This window comes from Phocoena sinus, chromosome X (assembly GCF_008692025.1).
Source record: "Phocoena sinus isolate mPhoSin1 chromosome X, mPhoSin1.pri, whole genome shotgun sequence".
In the NCBI taxonomy this organism is placed as follows: Eukaryota; Metazoa; Chordata; class Mammalia; order Artiodactyla; family Phocoenidae; genus Phocoena; species Phocoena sinus.
Window position 1 is genome coordinate 130,678,887 of NC_045784.1, and position 19,934 is coordinate 130,698,820.

General features: G+C 46.6%; 2 protein-coding genes across 3 annotated transcripts in view; both read right to left on the reverse strand.

Moving 5' to 3' along the window:
* Nucleotides 1–8,879: 8,879 nt before the first annotated feature.
* LOC116747523 (olfactory receptor 3A3-like) lies at nucleotides 8,880–9,960 on the reverse strand (the record flags this gene model as incomplete). The annotated part of the gene is made up of 1 exon (XM_032619832.1): nucleotides 8,880–9,960. A coding segment is annotated over one exon (756 nt), but the record flags the coding sequence as incomplete, so codon positions are not given.
* A 5,552-nt stretch (nucleotides 9,961–15,512) lies between these two features.
* GAB3 (GRB2 associated binding protein 3) overlaps nucleotides 15,513–19,934 on the reverse strand; it is a 78,995-nt gene continuing 74,573 nt past the window's right edge. The window contains exon 11 of one of the 2 annotated variants that reach the window (XR_004347957.1): nucleotides 15,513–16,414. The gene's annotated coding sequence lies outside the window, so the exon portion shown is untranslated. Of the gene's footprint in view, nucleotides 16,415–17,618; nucleotides 17,754–19,934 lie in introns of those variants that run through there. The other variant, XR_004347958.1, reaches the window with a different exon arrangement.

Below are 19,934 nucleotides of genomic sequence, written 5' to 3' on the forward strand. Positions count from 1 at the left end.
CATCCAAACCGTTATGACAGAAATCAGTTAAAATGCATCGATTGGGAAGGAAGAAGTAAATGTGCCTTTATTTACAGACAAAATGACTGTATATGTAGAAAGGCCCATGGGATTTATAAAAAGAGCTATTACTATCAACTAGTGAGTTTAGCAAGGTTGCAGAATACAAGCTGTTTTAGAGGGAGCTTATCACCTCACCCCAAACACTTAACCAACTGTCCCAGCACTTTTCTTTGCAGACCTGAAACAAGGTCGGTAAGCGACAATCTCTTACTTAGTATTCTGGCGTTATACGTTAATATAAAAATGTAACTATAGAACTAAGAAAATATTCCAAAATTAACACTGAATGGCAGGACACAATTTTCTTTTTGTCCCACTTCTGACATTGTCTTCAATTAGGTGTGCTACTTGAATAGCTGAATCCCAGACCTCCCCTCCAACCTGAGCACAAATGCAAGAATATTAGGAGGTGCAGAAGCTAAAACTAAACTCAGACACAGAACAGCAGCTCAGTTGTATTTTCTGCAGTTAACATTTAATCACCAAACAAAATACGTGGACCCTGAGCGCCCAAGGGCCAATACAGGCATAAGACGAGGACGCAACAAGTGGTTACCACTAAAGAAAGCAATGCCCTAGGGAAGCACGCCAAGGACACGACACATAAGGTAGGGTTAGCGCCCTGGGGCCTGCTGACGCTAAACGAAAAACTGGGTAAAAATGTACTGCAAGATGTGAACCACCCAGGAAAGCTGGTTCACACAGAACATGATGGAACTTCGGAGTTGGCCAAAGTCTTCAGCAGTGAATCGGCTAAAAGGGAGAGAAAAATAAAATTCAAGTTTGGGGAGGCACACGTCCCTCCCTGTCCCCCCACAACGACAGTCCCAGGGCAGCACACTTCTTCTTTAGGCTTAACCCTCCCTTACAGCTCCACCTGGCCTGAGCCTGGCTCTGGCCACCTGCCACCAGGCCCTCCCTTGACCCCTCTAGAACCCACATGACCAGGACGCGGCCCTCCACAATGAGCTCCTTCTGAATGGGCTCTGGGACTAGAAAATATACAGTCAGCAACTGGTGGGCGATCTCCGCGTCCATGGGCGATGGGAAATGCACAGTAAGGGTGCTGGAGGAGATATGGTTAAGGCACCACCCACACTACTGATTTCGCCTGTGCCTCAGGCTTCCTCCTCACTGAGACCCTCCTTCACCTCCCCACCCACCGGCTTCCCTGCCAGACCACCCCTTAGGCCGTCCACAACCTCCCACCCTATACACTGAGGCCACCCTGGACATCACCACCCCTACCCTCTGGTTTCCCTCAGGTTGGTTTGCCCCACCACCATCCCGTCAGCCCAGACCACCTTTGGCCCATACCCTCCAGCCGCCCAGAGTTCCCTCCTTCTACACTTCAGGCCCCACCGCCTGCAGCCCCTCCCCACAAACCACCTGCAGCCCAGCCCCTGGCCGCCCGGCCTACGGGGGCTCCTTCAAAAGGATACCACTGTAGTGCCTGCGGACCAGGACCTCCGGCCCCGGGACCTGCATCTCCACGTGGCCCTGCTGCGTGGGCTGCCCACTGGATCTGCACAAGGCCACCGGCTGCGCCACCTGCCTCTCCAGCGACGCCAGGGTTGCCAGGGTTTCCAGGGTCGCCAGGAACAACCGGGTCACCGGGGTCACTCTGGCGACCACGTGCTGCTCCCACTGCAGCGGACGCGGCACCTCCGCCTTCGTCTGCTGCCCTCACGGCTCCTTCACCATCTGCCTCAGACTCCATCTAGAACCGCTTCCACCCTCCCTACGAGCGGGGGAAGAAAAAAACGGTCCCTCACAAAACCGACCTTCTAACGGCCACTCAGGTGGGGTTTCCTAGAGCGCCTGCGCAAACAGACCCTTGGTAATGCCTCCTGACTCGTGATTGGTTCCCACGACAGAGCCTGCAGGCTCTCCAGCCAATGGTCGCCCCCTTACGAAGCTTCTCACCGCAGAGAGCTTCGTAACCCCAAAGAGCCTTGGCAGACAGAAGCCCACATCTTCCGGTCCCTCTAACCGGCCTACCTCGGGCCCAGGCTCCCCGTGAGCGGCTTAGCCATGAGGCCTCCAGGTGACGCTCCTCGCAGTAGTGTGGCTGGAGCTCCCCAGTGCGCATGTGCAAACAGAGCCCCGCCCCACCTCCTAAGGCCTCTGAGAACGTTAGTTTCCCTGCCAAGCCTGCAAACCCCAGGCGAGCCCCGTGCACTTCGAAGTCTGTGTCAGTGCCAGACTGGCCAACTTCACATGTGACCAGCCTGCTGAGCGCAGGTCCCTGTCATCGAGGTCTGGAAGGGAGTCGGGCACCTGTGGGCCAGGCCCGGCCATCCCTCTGGTCTCCCACACGTAGCCACCCTGCTTTCCATGTCATCACTGGGCATTAGGGAAGAAAGCTTTCACTATTTAGATTTTAGATTTCCATGTTGTTTAAATATTTTCCTAAGGAATTATTAGTCTTGAAATGTTTTTCCTTTGGAAAACAGTAGTCTGCTCCATTCTTTTCCCTTTAAAAGCACTTACTTAAGAAACTTAAATTCAGCAAAGTTCTGTGTGGGAGGATTAGGCAGAGGACACCCCCCTGAAGTGGATGTGGAAGCCCAGAGTCAGGGGATGGGAGCTGATGGGAGGGCCAGTAACAGGGCACATGGTCTATTACGAGAAGAATGTTTCGTAGTCTTGGTTTTTTTTAAAAAAAAAAAACATTAGAAATGGATTTTCAATTTTATATAAAGTCTGCACCACTGTAGAGGACATCTATGGGTTTTGTCACCCAGCATCCGTGTCCCTTGTCTTGGTACCGGTATCCTCATGTCACCCTCGAAAATCTCCCCTTTCTTTTTCTCTCGGCCATTATGCTTCTGATAGAGTTGACGTCACCTCTGATTCCAAGGGTGGGCATGTGGCTCAGGCCTGGCCAATCGGAGCACTGCTTTCCTCCGGCCGCGGTGATCCCATCCAACCAGTGACACTTTTGGGGCTGCTGGGGAGGCAGGCTGGCAATGGACAGAGGGGAAGCTAGAGCAAGAAGACAGATCTCAGAGAACCGAGTCCTGGATCCAGCCATGCTCGAAGACAGGAACTACCTCTGTACATTTCAGTTACACAGACCCAGAAATTCTCCCTTTGGCTTAAGCCAATGTGGATATTTTTGATTGTTTCTGTTCAACTCGGTTCCAAACCCTCCAAGGGGCTCCCTGTCAGAGTTGAAAACACAGCCTTACGGTGGCCTGAAAAGTCCTACGTGATCCAGCCTGTATCCTCGCTGGCTTCGTCCCTTCCCGTTCCCCTTTCCCCTTGCGTATTTTTTTTTTTACATCTTATTGGAGCATAATTGCTTTACAATGGTGTGTTATTTTCTGCTGTATAACAAGGTGAATCAGTTATACATATACATATGTTCCCATATCTCTTCCCTCTTGTGTCTCCCTCCCTCCCGCCGGCACGCTGTCTTATTGTGTGTCTGTTCACACAGTTGTCCCCACAACCTGACAGGGAGCCCCTGAGCGAGGGATGTGTCCAGGCTCCCCGCTGGGTCCCCGAGGGCCGACAGGCAGGTGAGAGAGACAGACCGAGAAGGTCAAAAGCTGACTCAGAGCCAGAACAGAGAGGAACTGGAAGGGAGGGAAGGCGAGCCAGGGATGCCCCCCACCCCAGGGAAGGGCAGCCGCTGCCGGGGCCACTCCACCTCCACTCGGGATGGAAAGCTGCTGGGCCTGGAGGCGCAGGGTGTGGGGAGGACACTCCAGCCAGGGGGTAGGGATCAAGTGACCCAGAATAAAGTCCCTGCCCCGCCTCGGGCTGTGGCCCTGGTGCCGTCTCCTCCCCTGGCAGCAGTGGTCGCTGGCAGACAGCTACACCCCCCCAGGCAGTGCTGCCCCTAGCCCTGCCATCACGCCGGCTGTACCTTTCCTGTTGTCTTGACCCCCTTCCAGACACAGAAGTAGACCATCACCCAGCAGGCCAGGAGACACAGGGTCACCTCCCAGCTGAGGGCCCCCGGAACCTCCAGGCCCCCGGACTTTGTTCCTGGGGGAGGGAAAGCCCATGAGGGCTGTGCCACCAAACGGCCAGGAGACTGGGGGTGGTTCTGTGGTGGTGCCACCCGCCAGCACGTTGGTTTCTGGTGAGGCCTCCTCCTTGAGTTATAGACAGACACCTTCTCGCTGTGTCCTCACATGTCCTTTGTGTGTGTGTGTGTGTTTGTGTGTAGTGAGAGAAAGAGCTCTTTGGTGTCTTGTTCCTCTTCTTATAAGGACACCAGACCTTTTGGATTAGGTACCCACACTTATGACCTGATAAATATAACCTTAATTACCTCTTTAAAGTCCCTATCGCCAAATACTGTCACATTAGACAATAGGATTTCAACATACGAATTAAGGGGGGATACAATTCAGCCCATAATGCACACCAAGCAGGACATTTTCAATCCTTTAAATCTTTGCCCATAGAGTAACCAAAATCATATCTCAATAGTGTTTCACTTTCTTTTGATTTCTAAACTGGTTTAACAATATTCATATGACACCTGGCCACTGGTAACTCCTCTTCTGAGAACTGCCTTTTCATATCCTTTTCTTCTATTTTTTAATTGTAATAGTCATATTTCCGTTATTGATTTGAGAGTGCTCTTTATATGTTAAAGATATCAAATCTTTGCTGTAATTTGAAAACGCTTTCCTTCCTCATTGCTTCATTTTAACTTTGGTCATAGTTCTTTTCTATATAGAAGGTTTTTAAAAACTTTTATAATGTATTTAAGTCATCGATCTTTTCATTATGATTTCTGTAGTTTATGTCCAATAGAAAGCCTTACCCACTGTAAAACTGTAAAATCTGTCACTCATAACGTCTTCTAGTACTTTAAAATTTTAATCCACTAGGAATTTATTTGGGTGCAAAAAATGACATTGATCTAATTTTGTTTTGCCCCCAAAGGTTAGTCAGGTGTTGGAACGTTATTTATTTATTTATCTTTAGTGTTTGCAGTACGCAGGTCTCTCACTGCTGTAGCCTCCTCCGTTGCGGAGCACAGGCTCCGGTCGCCCAGGCTCAGCGGCCATGGCTCACGGGCCCAGCCGCTCTGCGGCATGTGGGATCTTCCCGGACCGGGGCACGAACCCGTGTCCCCTGCATCGGCGGGCGGACTCTCAACCACTGCGCCACCAGAGGAGCCCTGGAACGTTATCTATTTATAACGTTTATAATCCGTATTTCTCGACTGAGTTGAAATGTCATCGTCACCAAAGTTTAACCCCCACCTTTGTTTATTCTTGCAATTTGTTCTTCTAGCTAATTTGGCTTGAGTGGTCTGGGATGGCCTCTCTGAGGAAGTGACCTGAAGGATTCAGTACAGAAAGTTGGGATTGGGGAGGGAGAAGAAAGAGACAGAGAAAGACAGACAGACATTTGATTGGTTCAGCTTAAGTTGCCTTCCCAAGAATGCAGGGAATAACGTGAGGACAAGAAGGGGATGAGAGAGAGGAGATTAAGGCATCAATGGATTAGAGGACTGTTGAGTTGGGGATACTTGAACATTTGAGTTTTTCTATTTTTTACTATTATAAATAATGTTGTTGTGAATATTTTGTTTAAAAGGGTTGCATACACACATGTGCAAATATACACAGTCTGAGGTTTAGTGATGAGAGAGTTTTCAGGTGGAGTTCATAATTTTGCAAGAACTATGCATTCCCACATGACATATTTATCCAGGTCTCTGTAATTATAGCATATTACCTGGTTAGGGAATGAGGGAACATTACTCTACCATGTAGTAGGGTGAAGGATAGGTGGAGAAAGGCCAAGATGTGTGTCTGCAAAATTGACGTCCAAAATAAAAAACAAGTTCCATATTCTCACGGGAAGGTAGGGTTTATCAGCCAGGATGCCAGCAGTTGTGTCTAAGGGACCAAGCCAGAGATGTGACTGGAGAGAAAATGTAAAATTAAGTCAGAAGTCAGAGTGAAACCGAAATTGAAGAGTACATAAAAAGCAATGGTGAAATTACTTGGATTACACAAGTCCGAAGAAAGCTGGTCTAGATTTTACTTTTTACAGAAAAATTAATTTCCGAAAGAATTAAACTTGAAATGGGAATAAATGAAAGCATACAATTAAATAGAAAATATGAAACCATAAAAATGAAAGGAGAAAACATTGATGAAGTCATTAATGCATAATACAAAACCCAGAAGCCATGCATGAGTAAATATGAATCAATGTCTGAACACAAAGAAATGTGAAACGTATTTATGGCAGAAAACACCGTGAAAGCATCAAATTGGGAATCAATTGGGATAATTCTTTACCAACCAGATAATAAAAAATGCAGGAGGGCTTCCCTGGTGGCGCAGCGATTGAGAGTCCACCTGCCGATGCAGGGGACACAGGTTCGAGCCCTGGTCCGGGAAGATCCCACATGCCGCTAGCAACTAGGCCCGTGAGCCAGAGCTACTGCGCCTGTGCGTCTGGAGCTTGTGCTCCGCAACAAGAGAGGCCGTGATAGCGAGAGGCCCGCGCAGTGCGATGAAGAGTGGCCCCCACTTGCCACAACTAGAGAAAGCCCTCGCACAGAAACGAAGACCCAACACAGCAAAAAAATAAAATTAATTAATTAATAAACTCCTACACCCAACATCTTAAAAAAAATTTTTTTTAAATGCAGGATACAAAGTGCAGAAGGCAAAAAAATAAAATAAAATGAATGTCTGATTATACAAAAATGTTAAACTCTGTTATGAACAAAACACCATAAATAAGATGAAAAGAGAAACGAGTTAGGAAAAAATCAGTGATACAAATAGTAAACTAAAGAAAATATCTTTAAAATGTGGGAAAAAATCCCGAAAAATCTCTTAGAAATCAGTACATAAAAGACAAACAATCCAATATGGAACTGTACAAATGACAAGAACATGGCATTCATGGAATAAGAATTATAAACAGCCAAATTGGTGCTTGATATGATCTTATTAATGTAAAACAAATATTGTAAATGCAGGTTAGCATATCCCAGGAAAAAATCTGGACGAATACACATAAAACTGCTCGTAGTCGTTAGTGCAGACACATTATGAGAAAAAAATGTTTTTATTCATTTATTTATTTATTTATTTATTTTTGGCTGCCTTTGGTCTTTGTTGCTGCACTTTGCGCAAGCAGGGACCACTCTTCGTTGCGGTGCACGGGCTTATTGCGGTGGCTTCTCTTGTTGCAGAGCATGGGCTCTAGGTGCGTGGGCTCAGTACTTGTGGCTCGTGAGCTCTAGAGCGCAGGCTCAGCAGTTGTGGCACACGGGCTTAGTTGTTCCGCGGCTTGTGGGATCTTCCCATACCAGGACTCGAACCGGTGTCCCCTGCATTGGCAGGGGGACTCTCAACCACTGTGTCACCAGGGAAGCCCCCTATGAGAAATTTTAACTTTCTATGAGTGCACCTTTATGTAAAGCATAAATGATTTTATTTATTTCATTAAATTTTTTTTAACCATTTAAAGAATTGAAGTACAGTTCGTTTACAGTGTTGTGTTAGTTTCAGGTGTATAGCAAAGTGATTCCATTACACACACACACACATATTGTTTTAAATATATATATATTCTTTTTCAGATTCTTTTCCACTATAGGTTATTACAAGATATTGAATATAGTTCCCTGTGCTATAGAGTAGGTCCTTGTTGTTTATCTATTTTATATATAGTAGTGTGTATATGTTAATCCCAAACTCCTAACTTATCTCTCCCCCTCTCCCTCTGCTATCCTCTGTGGTAACCGTAAGTTTGTTTTTTATGGCTGTGAGTCCATTTCCGTTTTCTAAATAAGTTCATTTATATCATTTTTTAAAGATTCCACATATAAGTGATATCATATGATATTTGTCTTTCTCTGTTTTACTTCACTTAGTATGCTAATCTGTAGGTCCTTCCATGTTGCTGCAAATGGCACTGTTTCATTTTTTATGGCTGAGTAATATTCCGTTGTATATATTCCCACATCTTCTTTATCTGTTTATCTGTCAATGGATATTTAGGTTGTTTCCATGTCTTGGCTACTGTGAACAGTGCTGCTCTGAACATAAGGGTGCATGTGTCTTATTGAATCATAGTTTTGCCTGGACATATGCCTAGGAGTGGGATTGCTGGATCATATGGTAGTTCAATTTTTAGGTTTTTAAGGAACTTCCATACTGTTCTCCATCGTGGCTGCACCAATATACATGCCCACCAGCACTGTAGGAGGCTTCCTTTTTCTCCACACCCTCTCCAGCATTTATTATTTGTAGACTTTTTTTTTTTTTTGCTGCGTTGGGTCTCCATTGCTGTGCGCGGGCTTTCTCTAGTTGCGGCTGTCGGGGGCTACTCTTCTTTGCAGTGCGTGGGCTTCTTATTGCAGGGGCTTCTCTTGTTGTGGAGCACAGGCTCTAGGCACACAGGCTTCAGTAGTTGTGGCATGCGGGCTCAGTAGTTGTGGTTCGCGGGCTTGGTTGCTCTGTGTCATGTGGGATCTTTCCGGACCAGTGATTGAATCTGTGTCCCCTGCATCGGCAGACGAATTCTCAACCACTGCGCCACTGGGGAAGTCCCTATTATTTGTAGACTTTTTAATGATTGGCATTCTGACCGCTGTGAGGTGATACCTCACTGTAGTTTTGATTTGCATTTCTCTAGTAATTAGCGATATTGATAATCTTTTCATGTGCCTGTTGGCCATCTGCCTGTCTTCTTTGGAGAAATGTCTGCCTAAATGATTTTATAATAAGTATATATTGTAGTTGAAAAAAATAAAAAATCTCTAAGCGTCCAGAACTGTAAATACACAGTGATTCCAGTTTTGTTTCCCTGCTTTATATACACATGCACATACATTTGCAGTTCAAAAATACACCTGAAGGAAACCATGAAAATGTTCACAGTGGTTCTCTGTAGGTGGTGAGATTGTGAAGGGTATTTTTTTGTCATTTTATGAACTTCTGTAACTGCACAACTTATTCAGTGACAATGTTTTATTTCTATCAATACAAAAAACAATGTTTTAGAATAAAAAATGCAACAGAGATATTTGATCTTTGCTAGAATGGAGGAAAACCTGGCACACAAAATAAGATTCACCAGATGGACCATCTACACTAAATTTCAGACTCCTATGTAGTTGGATTAAGTCCCAAAGCATCAGGTATGTGCCAGCCGCACTGTGGAAGAGTGTGGCCTTGTTTCGCATGTGCCATAGACGATGGGGTTGAGCATGGGAGCGAGGCCCACATACAGCACAGAAAGAACCCGGTCTCTCAAGCCAGAGTGTGCAGAGCTGGGAAGGATGCAGTGGAGGACTGAAGTGATGTAGAAAATACAGACCATGGTGATGTGAGCACCACGGGTAGAAAAGGCTTTTCTTTGGCCCTCGGCAGAGTGAGTCCTGAAAACTGCAGCGACAACATGTATATAGAAGCTCACAACCAGGGCACAGGGTGCAAGAGCCACCAGAAAACTGAAGAAGAGCAGGGCAAGTTCATTGGCCCACGTGGTGGAGCAAGAGAGTTTGAGCAGTGGAGGGAGGTCACAAGAGAAGTGGGTGATAAGGCGGGGTCCACAGAACTTGAGGAGAGCCGCAAGGATGGTGTGGGTGAGGGCACTGGTCAAAGCAAGCAGGCAGGAGATTGAAGCCAGTCCTGTCCGGGTCCTTTGGCCCATGAGGACTAGGTAGCACAGTGGCTGGCAGATGGCTGCGTAGTGGTCATAGGCCGTGGCTGTGCGCAGGCAGCACTCCCAGGGAGCCAGGAAGTGGAGAAAGAATATCTGGGTGAGACAAGCATGATGGGGCATGACCCACACTGGTGCCAGCAGATGTACTAGAATCTGGGGCACCGTGGTGGAGATATAGGCAGTATCCAGCAGCGAGAGGTTGGCCAGGAAGAAATACATGGGAGTGTGGAGTCAGAAGTTCCCAGCCGCAGCCACTATGTAGAGCAGCAGAAAGCTGGCAAAGAGCAAAGCCTCAACTCCTGTGTCCCGTTCCCCAGCTGCGTGAAACCACGCATGGAAACTCGCACCTGTGGAGTCCAACTCAGAGTCACATGAGGGTTTAAGTTTGGAGTTTCAATTTACAAAAGGGAGTGGTGGTGAGGGAAGAGACAAAGAAGACTGGTTTCAGGCTTAAGGGAATAAAACTCAGAATTGGAAGAATGCAATTAGGCTCAGGAGACCAGCAGTAAAGGAGAGGCCAGCAGAATGGAAACCCCATCAGTCCTCACACCAAGAGGAGGTGCACAGACCTTGAAGTCACAGTACATGCACATTCTATGAGAATATCAAAGGCAGTCCCTCAGAAACTTCTACCTGAGTAAGTGGCCCTGCACCTTGTAATTACCTGAAATTGTCCCATCACCAACCCAACAGAACCCCTACTCAGGATCAGTGATGAGATCAGGTCCCTCCTTCTCTTGCGCTGAACCTTTCAGTGCCTCCCATCTCACTCAGAGTCAAAGCCAATGTCCTCCTCGTGGGCTAGCAGACCCTCTGTGATATGCCCTCTCCTTTCCTCTCTGGTCATCAGACAAGAGTTTCGTCAGCATCTTGTCCCATGTCACATCTTCAGACCTACCTACAGCAGCAAACATCCTTGCCTATTTCCTGCCTTGGAGGAAGAGGGCTCTGCCCTTCTATCCAAGGCTAACTTCTCCAGCTGCTCTTCATCTCAGTACTTGGCAATCCTTTTACATGTGAATGTACTAAAGGCCACTCAGTTGTTTACTTTAAAATGCTTTATTTTATGGTATGTCAATTTTGCCACAATAGAGAAGAAAGCAAATTAAAGACTTTCTTCAGACATATAAAAGCTGAATTATTGTCAGCAGAAAACCTGCACTACAAGAAATGTGAAAGACAGTTCTCTTCAAGGAAGGATGACACCAGATGGAATTTTGGACTTATGTGAATGAATGACGAGTTCCAGAAATGGAAACTATGTAGGTAAACATAAATTTTTCTCATTTTAATATCTCTTTCAATCATAGCAAACTGTTTAAGCAAAAATATTAACAGCATAGTGTGCGGTTTATAACCAATGTAGAAATAAAATGTATGACAACAATAGTACAAAGGACATGAGTGGGTAATTGGAAGTATATTGTAATGTTCTTACATGATATGTGGAATGATTTTCAACCATTTGAAGGTAGTCAATAATAAGGTAAAATGTCTATTAGAAACCCTAGATCTAAAAAAAGATACAGTGAGGATAAAATGGAATTCTAAAACTTATTCAATCTAAAAGAAGTCATGAAAAGATAGAACGAGGAACATAGAACACATGGGACAAACAGAAAATAAAGTACAGGATGGTAGACTTAAACTGAGCCATATCACTAATTACATTAATGGTAAATGGTCTTCAGTTAAAAAAAATGCTTCAGTTAAAAAGCAGAGATTGTCAAAGTGGATAAAAGGGCAAAACAAAACATATGCTAAGCATAAGAAACCCACTTTAAAACATAAAGATATAGGTCTGGTAACAGTAAAAAGATGGATGAAGACATACCATGCAAACTCGAATAATAAGAAAGTTTGAGTAGCTATATTAATAGCAGGCAGAGTAGACTTTACGATAAGGAATATGATGGGATGGAGGACATTTGCTAATGATAAAGGGGTTATTTCATGAAGAAGTCATAATAACAAAGCTTCAAAATGTATGAAACAAAACTCACAGAAACGAAAGAAGTAAAGTAGCAATCAAGAGGAAACTTATCTTAAGTAACAGAACGATATTGCAGAAAATCAGACATAGAAGAGCAAATTTTAATTTTAAATTTAACCTAAATAAGCAGTAGGAAAGAAATAATGACGATAAGAGCAGATATGAATAGAATGTAAAATGAGCAAATAAATGATAGAGAAAAATCCATGAAACTGAAAGCTTTTAAAAATACCAATAAAACTGATAAAAACTGTAACCAGGGAATGTTAGGAAAAATGTTTGTGAATAAATTTTCCAATTTAGATGAGATGGACAAATTCCTTGAATGACGCAAATCACCAAAACTAACTCAAGAAGTGGAAAACCTGAATATCCCTAAATCTATGAAAGAAATGGAACAGAAAACTCCAGGCCCATATGACTCTACTAGTGGATACTATGAAATACTTAGAGAAGAAATATTACCAATCCTATACAAACTCTTTCAGAAAGTAGAGGAGGGGAAACACCTCTCAAATCATTTTATGAGGCCAGCATTACAAAATACCCAAACCAGATGAAGACATTGCAAGAAAAGAAAACCATAGACCAATATCCTTCATTAACTTACACATAAAAAACTTAAATATTAGCAAGTTTAATCCAGCAATACATAAAGAGGACAATACATTACAACCAAGTGAGATTTATCCCAAGAATGAAAGATTGGTTTTGCATTGAAAAATCAGAGTTATTCATCATATTAACAAAATAAAGGAGAAAAACCATGTAATCATTTCAATAGATGCAGAAAAAGCATTTGACAACATTCAACAATCACTATGATAAAAACTCTCAGAAAACTAGGACTAGAAAGAAACTTTCTTAATCTGATAAAGGCAGTCTACAAAAATCCTACAGCTAAAATGATAATGGAGGAAAATATAATTCCCCACCCCTGAATTTGAGAATAAGGCATGGATGTTCACCACTTTTATTAAGTATTGTCCTGGAAATCCTAGGCAGTGCACTAGACAAGAAAGAAAAATAGAAGTTATACAGATTGGAAAAAATAGAATTATCTTTATTCAGAGATGAAATGTTTGTGTATGTAGAAAATCCTAAGCAATCTACAAAGAAAGAAACATGAAATTTAAAAATCACTATAATTTATAATAGTATCCTAAAACATGAAATACTTAGTGATGCATTTAATAAAATACGTGTAAAACATTTACAGTGAAAACTAAAACCTATTAATAAGAGAACTTAAGACCTATAGTAATGGAGAAATGTATCACGTTCATGGATTGGAAGACCCAGTATTTTTTATTTTTAGTCACAAAAATTTAACGTTTGAAGATTTCCATCACAAAGCAAGATTACACATAGACAAAAATTAGGAAAGTAAACAAATAGAAAATTTGTTAGCAGAGGAAAGAAAAGTAGTACATATGGCAAAATATTCAATCCCACAAGTTACTTATAAAATGGTAATTAAAATAGCAAGTGAATACCAATTTATAACTAATAAATTAGATGTACTAAAATTAACAGCCAGTGCTGACTAGGTTGTAGTCAATGGGTATACTATATTGGTGACAGTGTGAATTGATGTAATTCTTTTTGGCAAACAATTTGCAATACATTTGAAAAGAAACATACATCTATTGCATGTGATACTGGACATCCTGTAACACAGCATCTACAGCTTTGTCTCCTTCTCCTCCCACAGTGGACAGAAATAATTCCATATTCAATCTTGCCAAGGTGCCCCACAGTATCAGTTACTGGGTGTTATCTGACATCCTCAGATATATATGAGGATGAAGGATCAGAAATATTAAACCCAGGCCCAGGAAGTACGAGTATATATTAGGAAAAGGATACCACAAAGGAACGAAGATGCAAGTATTAAGAAGAAATTTGGGGGGCTTCCCTGGTGGCGCAGTGGTTAAGAATCCGCCAGCCAATGCAGGGGACACGGGTTCGAGCCCTGGTCTGGGAAGATCCCACGTGCTGCGGAGCAACTAAGCCCGTGCGCCACAACTACTGAGCCTGCGTGTCACAACTACTGAAGCCCACGAGCCACAACTACTGAAGCCCTTGTGCCTAGAGCCCGTTCTCTGCAACAGGAGAAACCACTGCAATGAGAAGTCCGTGCACCACAATGAAGAGTAGCCCCCGCTCGCCACAACTAGAGAAAGCCCGTGCGCAGCAACGAAGACCCAACGCAGCCAAAAATAAATAAATTAATTAATTTTAAAAAAAGAATATATTTTTTAAATATCCTGCTGGTCATCAAGAAGATAACAGCAATTCCAATTTTTTTGGAAATGAGGGAAAGATATGAATAGGCTAGTTACAGAAAAGGAAACCCCCAAAAGCCGCAAGGATATAGTAGGAGTGGAGACGGGTACAGCCATAGCAGAGAGCAGCGTGGCACGACTGAATCCAATGACGTCTTCCCATCCCTAAAGCCCAGCAATTCTGCTCCTGGGAACTTGCCACTGGTCCCCTTAATGGGTATGTATGAGGATGTCCATCAGGTACTTTTCACAGAGGCGGGAGTCAGAGACCCCTAGACGTCCCACTGACCCTCCTTCTGACCTTATTTCAGACCCTCAGGTGGGTCTGGTTAATTCATGAGTTTCCTCTTGTGATATGGATGACAGCAGAAGCCAACATGCTAGACCCTTGCTCAGTACATTCTCTGGGCTTTTCCCGCACATGTCCAACCAGTGTCCACGCCTACTCACTACCTACCCGTGTGAGTCCGATTCTGCACTGATGTGTTTTTTTTTTTTTTCCCAGTGATGATGATTCAAACCTCTTTGCTAAACCTAAAACTAAAAAACTATAAGAATGTCTGCTCACGGCTCCCCCTTTGCAACTCCCACAGGGGAACCTGGGACACAGAGCTCATTGAGTCTTCCGTAAGTGACTGTGAGGCTTTAATTCCCACCTGGCTTTCATACAAGACCACAGCTCGGCCTCCCTAGTCCAGCTCCCTACTGCCCATTATTCAGAGAAGATGGCCTGCTCTCCTTTCCTCGTGTTTATATGTTAGTCTGGCCTGAATTGTAATCACTTCTGTACCCTCTGCTTTCTCCTGAAAAAAGTATGTGGCTTTACAAATTGGACCACGCGAATCATTTCCTCTGCAAGGAGTTCACTGACACCATCCACTCCCACCTCCCACCTGTCCTTTTCCACTCCTTTCAAATAGCTCTAGTTTACCATCTGCAGCCTTTGACACATCTCCCTTGACATGTTTTTCAACCTAAATACCAGCTTTATTACTGATAAAACTGATTGGGGGACTTCCCTGGTGATGCAGTGGTTAAGACTCCATCCTCCCAATGCAGGGGGCCTGGGTTTGATCCCTGGTCAGGGAACAAGATCCCATGTGCGTGCCACAACTAACAGTTCGCATGCCACAACTAAGAAGCCTGTGAGCTGCAACTAAGGAGCCTGCCTGCCACAACTAAGGAGCCCACATGCCACAACTATGGAGCCCACCTGCTGCAACCAAGGAACCCGCAAGCCACAACTAAGACCCAGCACAACCAAATAAATAAATAAATACATTAAAAAAAACAACAACAAAAACTAACTGATTGGGGGTACTTCCCTGGTGGTCCAGTGGGTAAGACTCCGATTTCCCAATGCAGTTCCATCCCTGTTCGGGGAACTGGATCCCACATGCCGCAACTGAGGAGTTCGTGTGCCACAACTAAGGAGTCTGCACACTGCAACTAAGTCCCACATACCGCGGAGCAACTAAGCCCATGCGCCACAACTGCTGAGCCTGTGTGCTAGAGCCCACGAGCCACAACTACTGAGCCCGCATGCAGCAACGAAGACCCAATGCAGCCAATAAATAAATAAAGAAATAAACAAGCTAACAGAAAAAAAAAACATCTAGACCTGGTCTAGATGTCGAGTAGCCAAAGGGAGGACTCTGGTGGGTTCTGTGGCTTGGCCGCTCACCATGTACTCCAACCTCGGTCCGGTGAGGCCTCTTCTACCGCACACGCTGGAGAAATAAGAGCTGCGTTTCCCCAGCCCCCTTTGGAACTAGCATCCTGGGCGAGGTCCAGGCGTGGCCAGCTAGTTGCCCTCACGTGCGATGCAGGGGGCAAAGCAAGATGGAAGTCCACTTCTGGGTGCCCTTCCTGTGAGTCACAGGGACGCGGTTTCTGTGTGAGTACTAGCAGAGTGTCCATGTGTGCTGGGACGCACAGTGCAGCCCTGGGGGTGTGCTGGGCCACCTTGGACCTGCTGGCGACAGCCAAGCGGGAGCGTCTCTTTGCGGCCAGGCACTCAGTGACGTCGTGTCGGCGGCCTGCAGTCAGTCAGCTGTGGTGGGAGTGGGTACAGCGTGGAGATCAGCAGATGCAGGGCCCCTGCTGCATCTGGAGAGCCTTTGTTAAAGCTTCACCAGTGCAGCACTGGCTGCCCAGGTGAGGGCGCCTGCTGAGTGAGCGTCCACCTCGGGTTAGCCTCTGGGGCCGAGGCCAGGGCTGCGGAAGGATGGTAACCAGCCCAGCAGGTGGACGAGTGGCCTGGAAACAGCCGAGAGGAAGCCAGACCGGCTCGTGTCACCTCCTGGCCCTGGGACGTGAGGGGCCAGGCTGGCCCAGGAGCAGGAGGGTCCACATCACTGGCAAGGACAGCAGGGAGCACGAGGAGGACGAGGGGCACCTGAGAGGAGGTGGAGAGAAAGTAGAATCAGCATCCGTCACCACAGCTGGTGTCACCGCCACAGCTCCTTTGATTCCAGGCACGTCCTTAGGGCGCTTGGGGTTGACTGGCGTTAACCCTGTTCTAGCACAGAATCTTCATTTCCCCGTTTCCATCCCGCTCCGCAGCTGGGGGGCCTGTGAGGCCTTGGCTGGCGCATCTCTCAGGACAGCTGAGGTGGATCATCTCTCTGTCAGGAAAGTTGCTGTTTCTGTGTTCAGTTAGGTAAGTCAGTGGCTCCCCGCTAAGAATACTCACGGGAACCTAGCCCGGGTTAGCTGAGCAGCGCTGACCTATGGCCTGAGCATCGAGTCCCTCCCCCTCCCTCGGTTCACCCATGGAAGCCCTAACCCCCCCACAGGATGGACTTCGGAGGCGGGCCTTTGGGAGGTAATAGGGTCTGGACGAGGTCATGCGGCTGGCGCCTCCATGATGGGGTCAGTGAACACACCTACCAGCCCTGACCTCCCCACTCGGCGGAGACCCCGCTGCTTGGAGGTCCTACACTTCCCCTGCTGTTTGTGGTTTACTCTGGGCTTTACTGGGGGGAGGGTCGGAGGGCTTTGGGGGTGGGTGGGTGGCCCTTATTGCCTGGAGCAGATGGTTTGGGAGACGGGTCAAGGCCTTGGGAGTGGAAAGGCGTCGCTCCTGTCTCGGTGGTGACTCCGTGGGCACTCGGCACCGGCTCCACGCCGCCAGGCCCCAGACAGGAGGGGCCGGTCTGTGCAGGCGCATCTGGGGCATGCGAAAGGAGCGGGGCTTCACGGCGGAACCGAGTCTGTGCAGCCCAACGGGGTCTTCGGGGCGGCCCGTGGGGGGCAGGGCGGCAGCCAATCCGGTGCCGGGAGGCGACCTCAGGGGTGTCTGTGCAGGCGCCCTGGGCGTCCTTGGGTGGAAGGGGCGGGGCCTCGTGAGGCGCTCAGGCGCTCCCTCGTCAGCTCTTAGAGGGACACGCCGCGGCCATGCAGGCCCCAGGGGACGGCAGCGCGGTAGGTGCAAGGGGCCGAGTTGGCCAGCAAAGCTCCGGAACTCCTGGTTGCCAGAGTGGAACAGGTAGCCCTGAAGGCGAGGGTGGTCCCCGGCACCCGGAAGCCCGGCGTGGGCCCAGCAGAGGAGGAGCAGCGACGGGAGCAGCTGCTGCAGGTCCCCAGGGTGGGCGGGAACCACGTGCCCTAAGAGCTGGTGGAGATGCAGCGCTCGCGGCTGTAGGGCCTGGAAGCAGACGGCTGGTGTTGTATCCTTTCCGTGGAGCCTCCCTGGGCTGTGGCAGCGGTGCGGTGGCAGGGTACATGGCGGCCGCCTGCGGAGGGGACGGAGGGGAGCACAGGGCGCAGTCAGGGGCAGCAGGGGCGGGCAGCCTGGCAGGAAAGGGGATTGTCAATGCCTGAGGAGCCTGGAGGGTGGGGAAGGACCAAAGGGTTAGGGAGGCGGCTCCGGGCGGTCTCATCCTGGAGTAAAAACGGGCCTCTGCGGTGTGGGCAAGCCCGAGATACCAGCAAATTCAGTGACGGATGGTGCCTTAACCACGTCTCCCCCAGCAAGCTCATAGTGCTTTTCCGATCCCCCCTGGAGGCACACATGGCCCACAGAGCTCTGATCCCAGATGCCCAGCGTGACCAAGGCGTGATTCAGGAGGAACTTAGAGTGAATGGCAGTGCCCTAGCTATGTGAGTTCTAGAAGAGTCTGCCGTGGGGGTGGGGTCGGTGGCAGGTGCTGGGATCTGATCTCTGTCTTGAGTGCTGTGATGGGGGCGCTGACGGGCTTGGTATAAGGAGGGGGCTGGGGGCTGGTGCCCTGGACCTACATGAGCGATCTCCCCTTTAACCTGATTTTCCTTTTCCCTCACTTGTAGTACATGGACTGCTGAAGACCTTGTTCTCTGCCGGATTTCCATCAGCTTCTTCCGCGATCAGCTTTCCCTGGTGATTCAGAATATTCAGCGCCCTGGGCCCCCGCCTCCCTAAAGGCTACGCGAAGGAAAGGGGGCTGAGGCCTAACCTTGTGTCGCCTACTAGGCAAGGCTTAGGGAATTCAAACTTGAGTAATCACCACTTTGTTATTTGGGTTTAATTTTTTGCCAGTACTGGCCCTTGGTATCTCTTGGTTCACTTGTTTTGTTTCCCTGCGGCTCGTGGAGTGGGATGCTTCAATGTGTATTACTGCAGAAAATAAAACTAGGCCACTGTTTTGTGTCACAGTTTCTTTTCAGCTAATGCATTTCTGGATTTTTTTATCTTTGTCCTCGTGTTGGAGGGAAGGTTCTGGAATTCAGATATTTCAGTAGTACAAGGTAATTGAAGACAGTTTAGGAAAATGAAAATCAAGCCCGATGTTCAGCACTAAATACTGTCAACATTTTAGAACTATTTTTTTAGTTGTACTTGCACAGTAAATGTATAACGGTATGCAATGTAGAAGTTATCCAGTTTAGCATTAAATTTTTTCCTGACTTTCTTTCATTTAACATACTAGCTTTTCCACCTTCTAAAAACTCTTCAAAAATATGTTACTGAGTGGAGGTATATAAGATGCATCATAATGTAATCATTGAACATTTAAGTTGTTTTCAATTTTTTCATTACTATGGTTAACGATTCAATGGAATTCATGCATATAATTCTTTCCATGAATGGTTATTTCCTTAAAGTATATTCCAAAAGTTAGAAATACTTTTCTATTTCTTTTTTGAGACTCTTGATCACAGGGAATTCCCTGGCAGTCCAGTGGTTAGGACTCCATGCTTCCACTGCAGGGGGCACGGGTTCCATCCCTGGTTGGGGAACTAAGATCCTGTAAGCCACACGGCATGGAAAATAAAGAGAGAGAGAGAGAGAGAGAGAGAGAGAGAGAGAGAGAGAGAGAGAGAGAGAGAGAGAGAGAGGGAGAGAGAGAGAGAGAGAGAGAGAGAGAGAGGAAACAGACTGTCTTAAAAAACAGAAAAAAGACTCTATCACAATCTCTCTTCAGAAGATACACCTACTACCAGATTTCTGGTTTCCCAACATCCTTGTCACAATTGGCTTGGTTTCCTACTAAAATTAAAAACTTAGTTTGCACAAGAAGAGCAAAACCCTAGGCCCAGTGCAATAACAATGTTGTGGCTGACTGGGCTTGTTTCAGATCAGTGCAGAAAAGCGCTGGGACAAGCACAGTGTGGTGAGCGCTCGGGCCGGCGGAGTTCGCTCCCTCCCACATCTTTTATCCTGTGATCTTGCTGAACTCACTGACTAGTTCTCCTCACTCTTGTCCATTGCATTCGGTTTTCTACATAGACAGTCATGTTGTCTGCACATAGTTTTACTTCTTCCTTTCCAATTGGGATGTCTTTTATCAATTGATCTGTCTCCTCATAATGGGTTGGATTCTTCTGAAGCTTAGCATACCCTTTTCCTTGGGTGCTGGGTATTTTTTTTCCTAAGTATATTCCAGAACTTCAAAAACTCTCATATTGTTAACTTACTTGGAGACAGTTTGATCCTT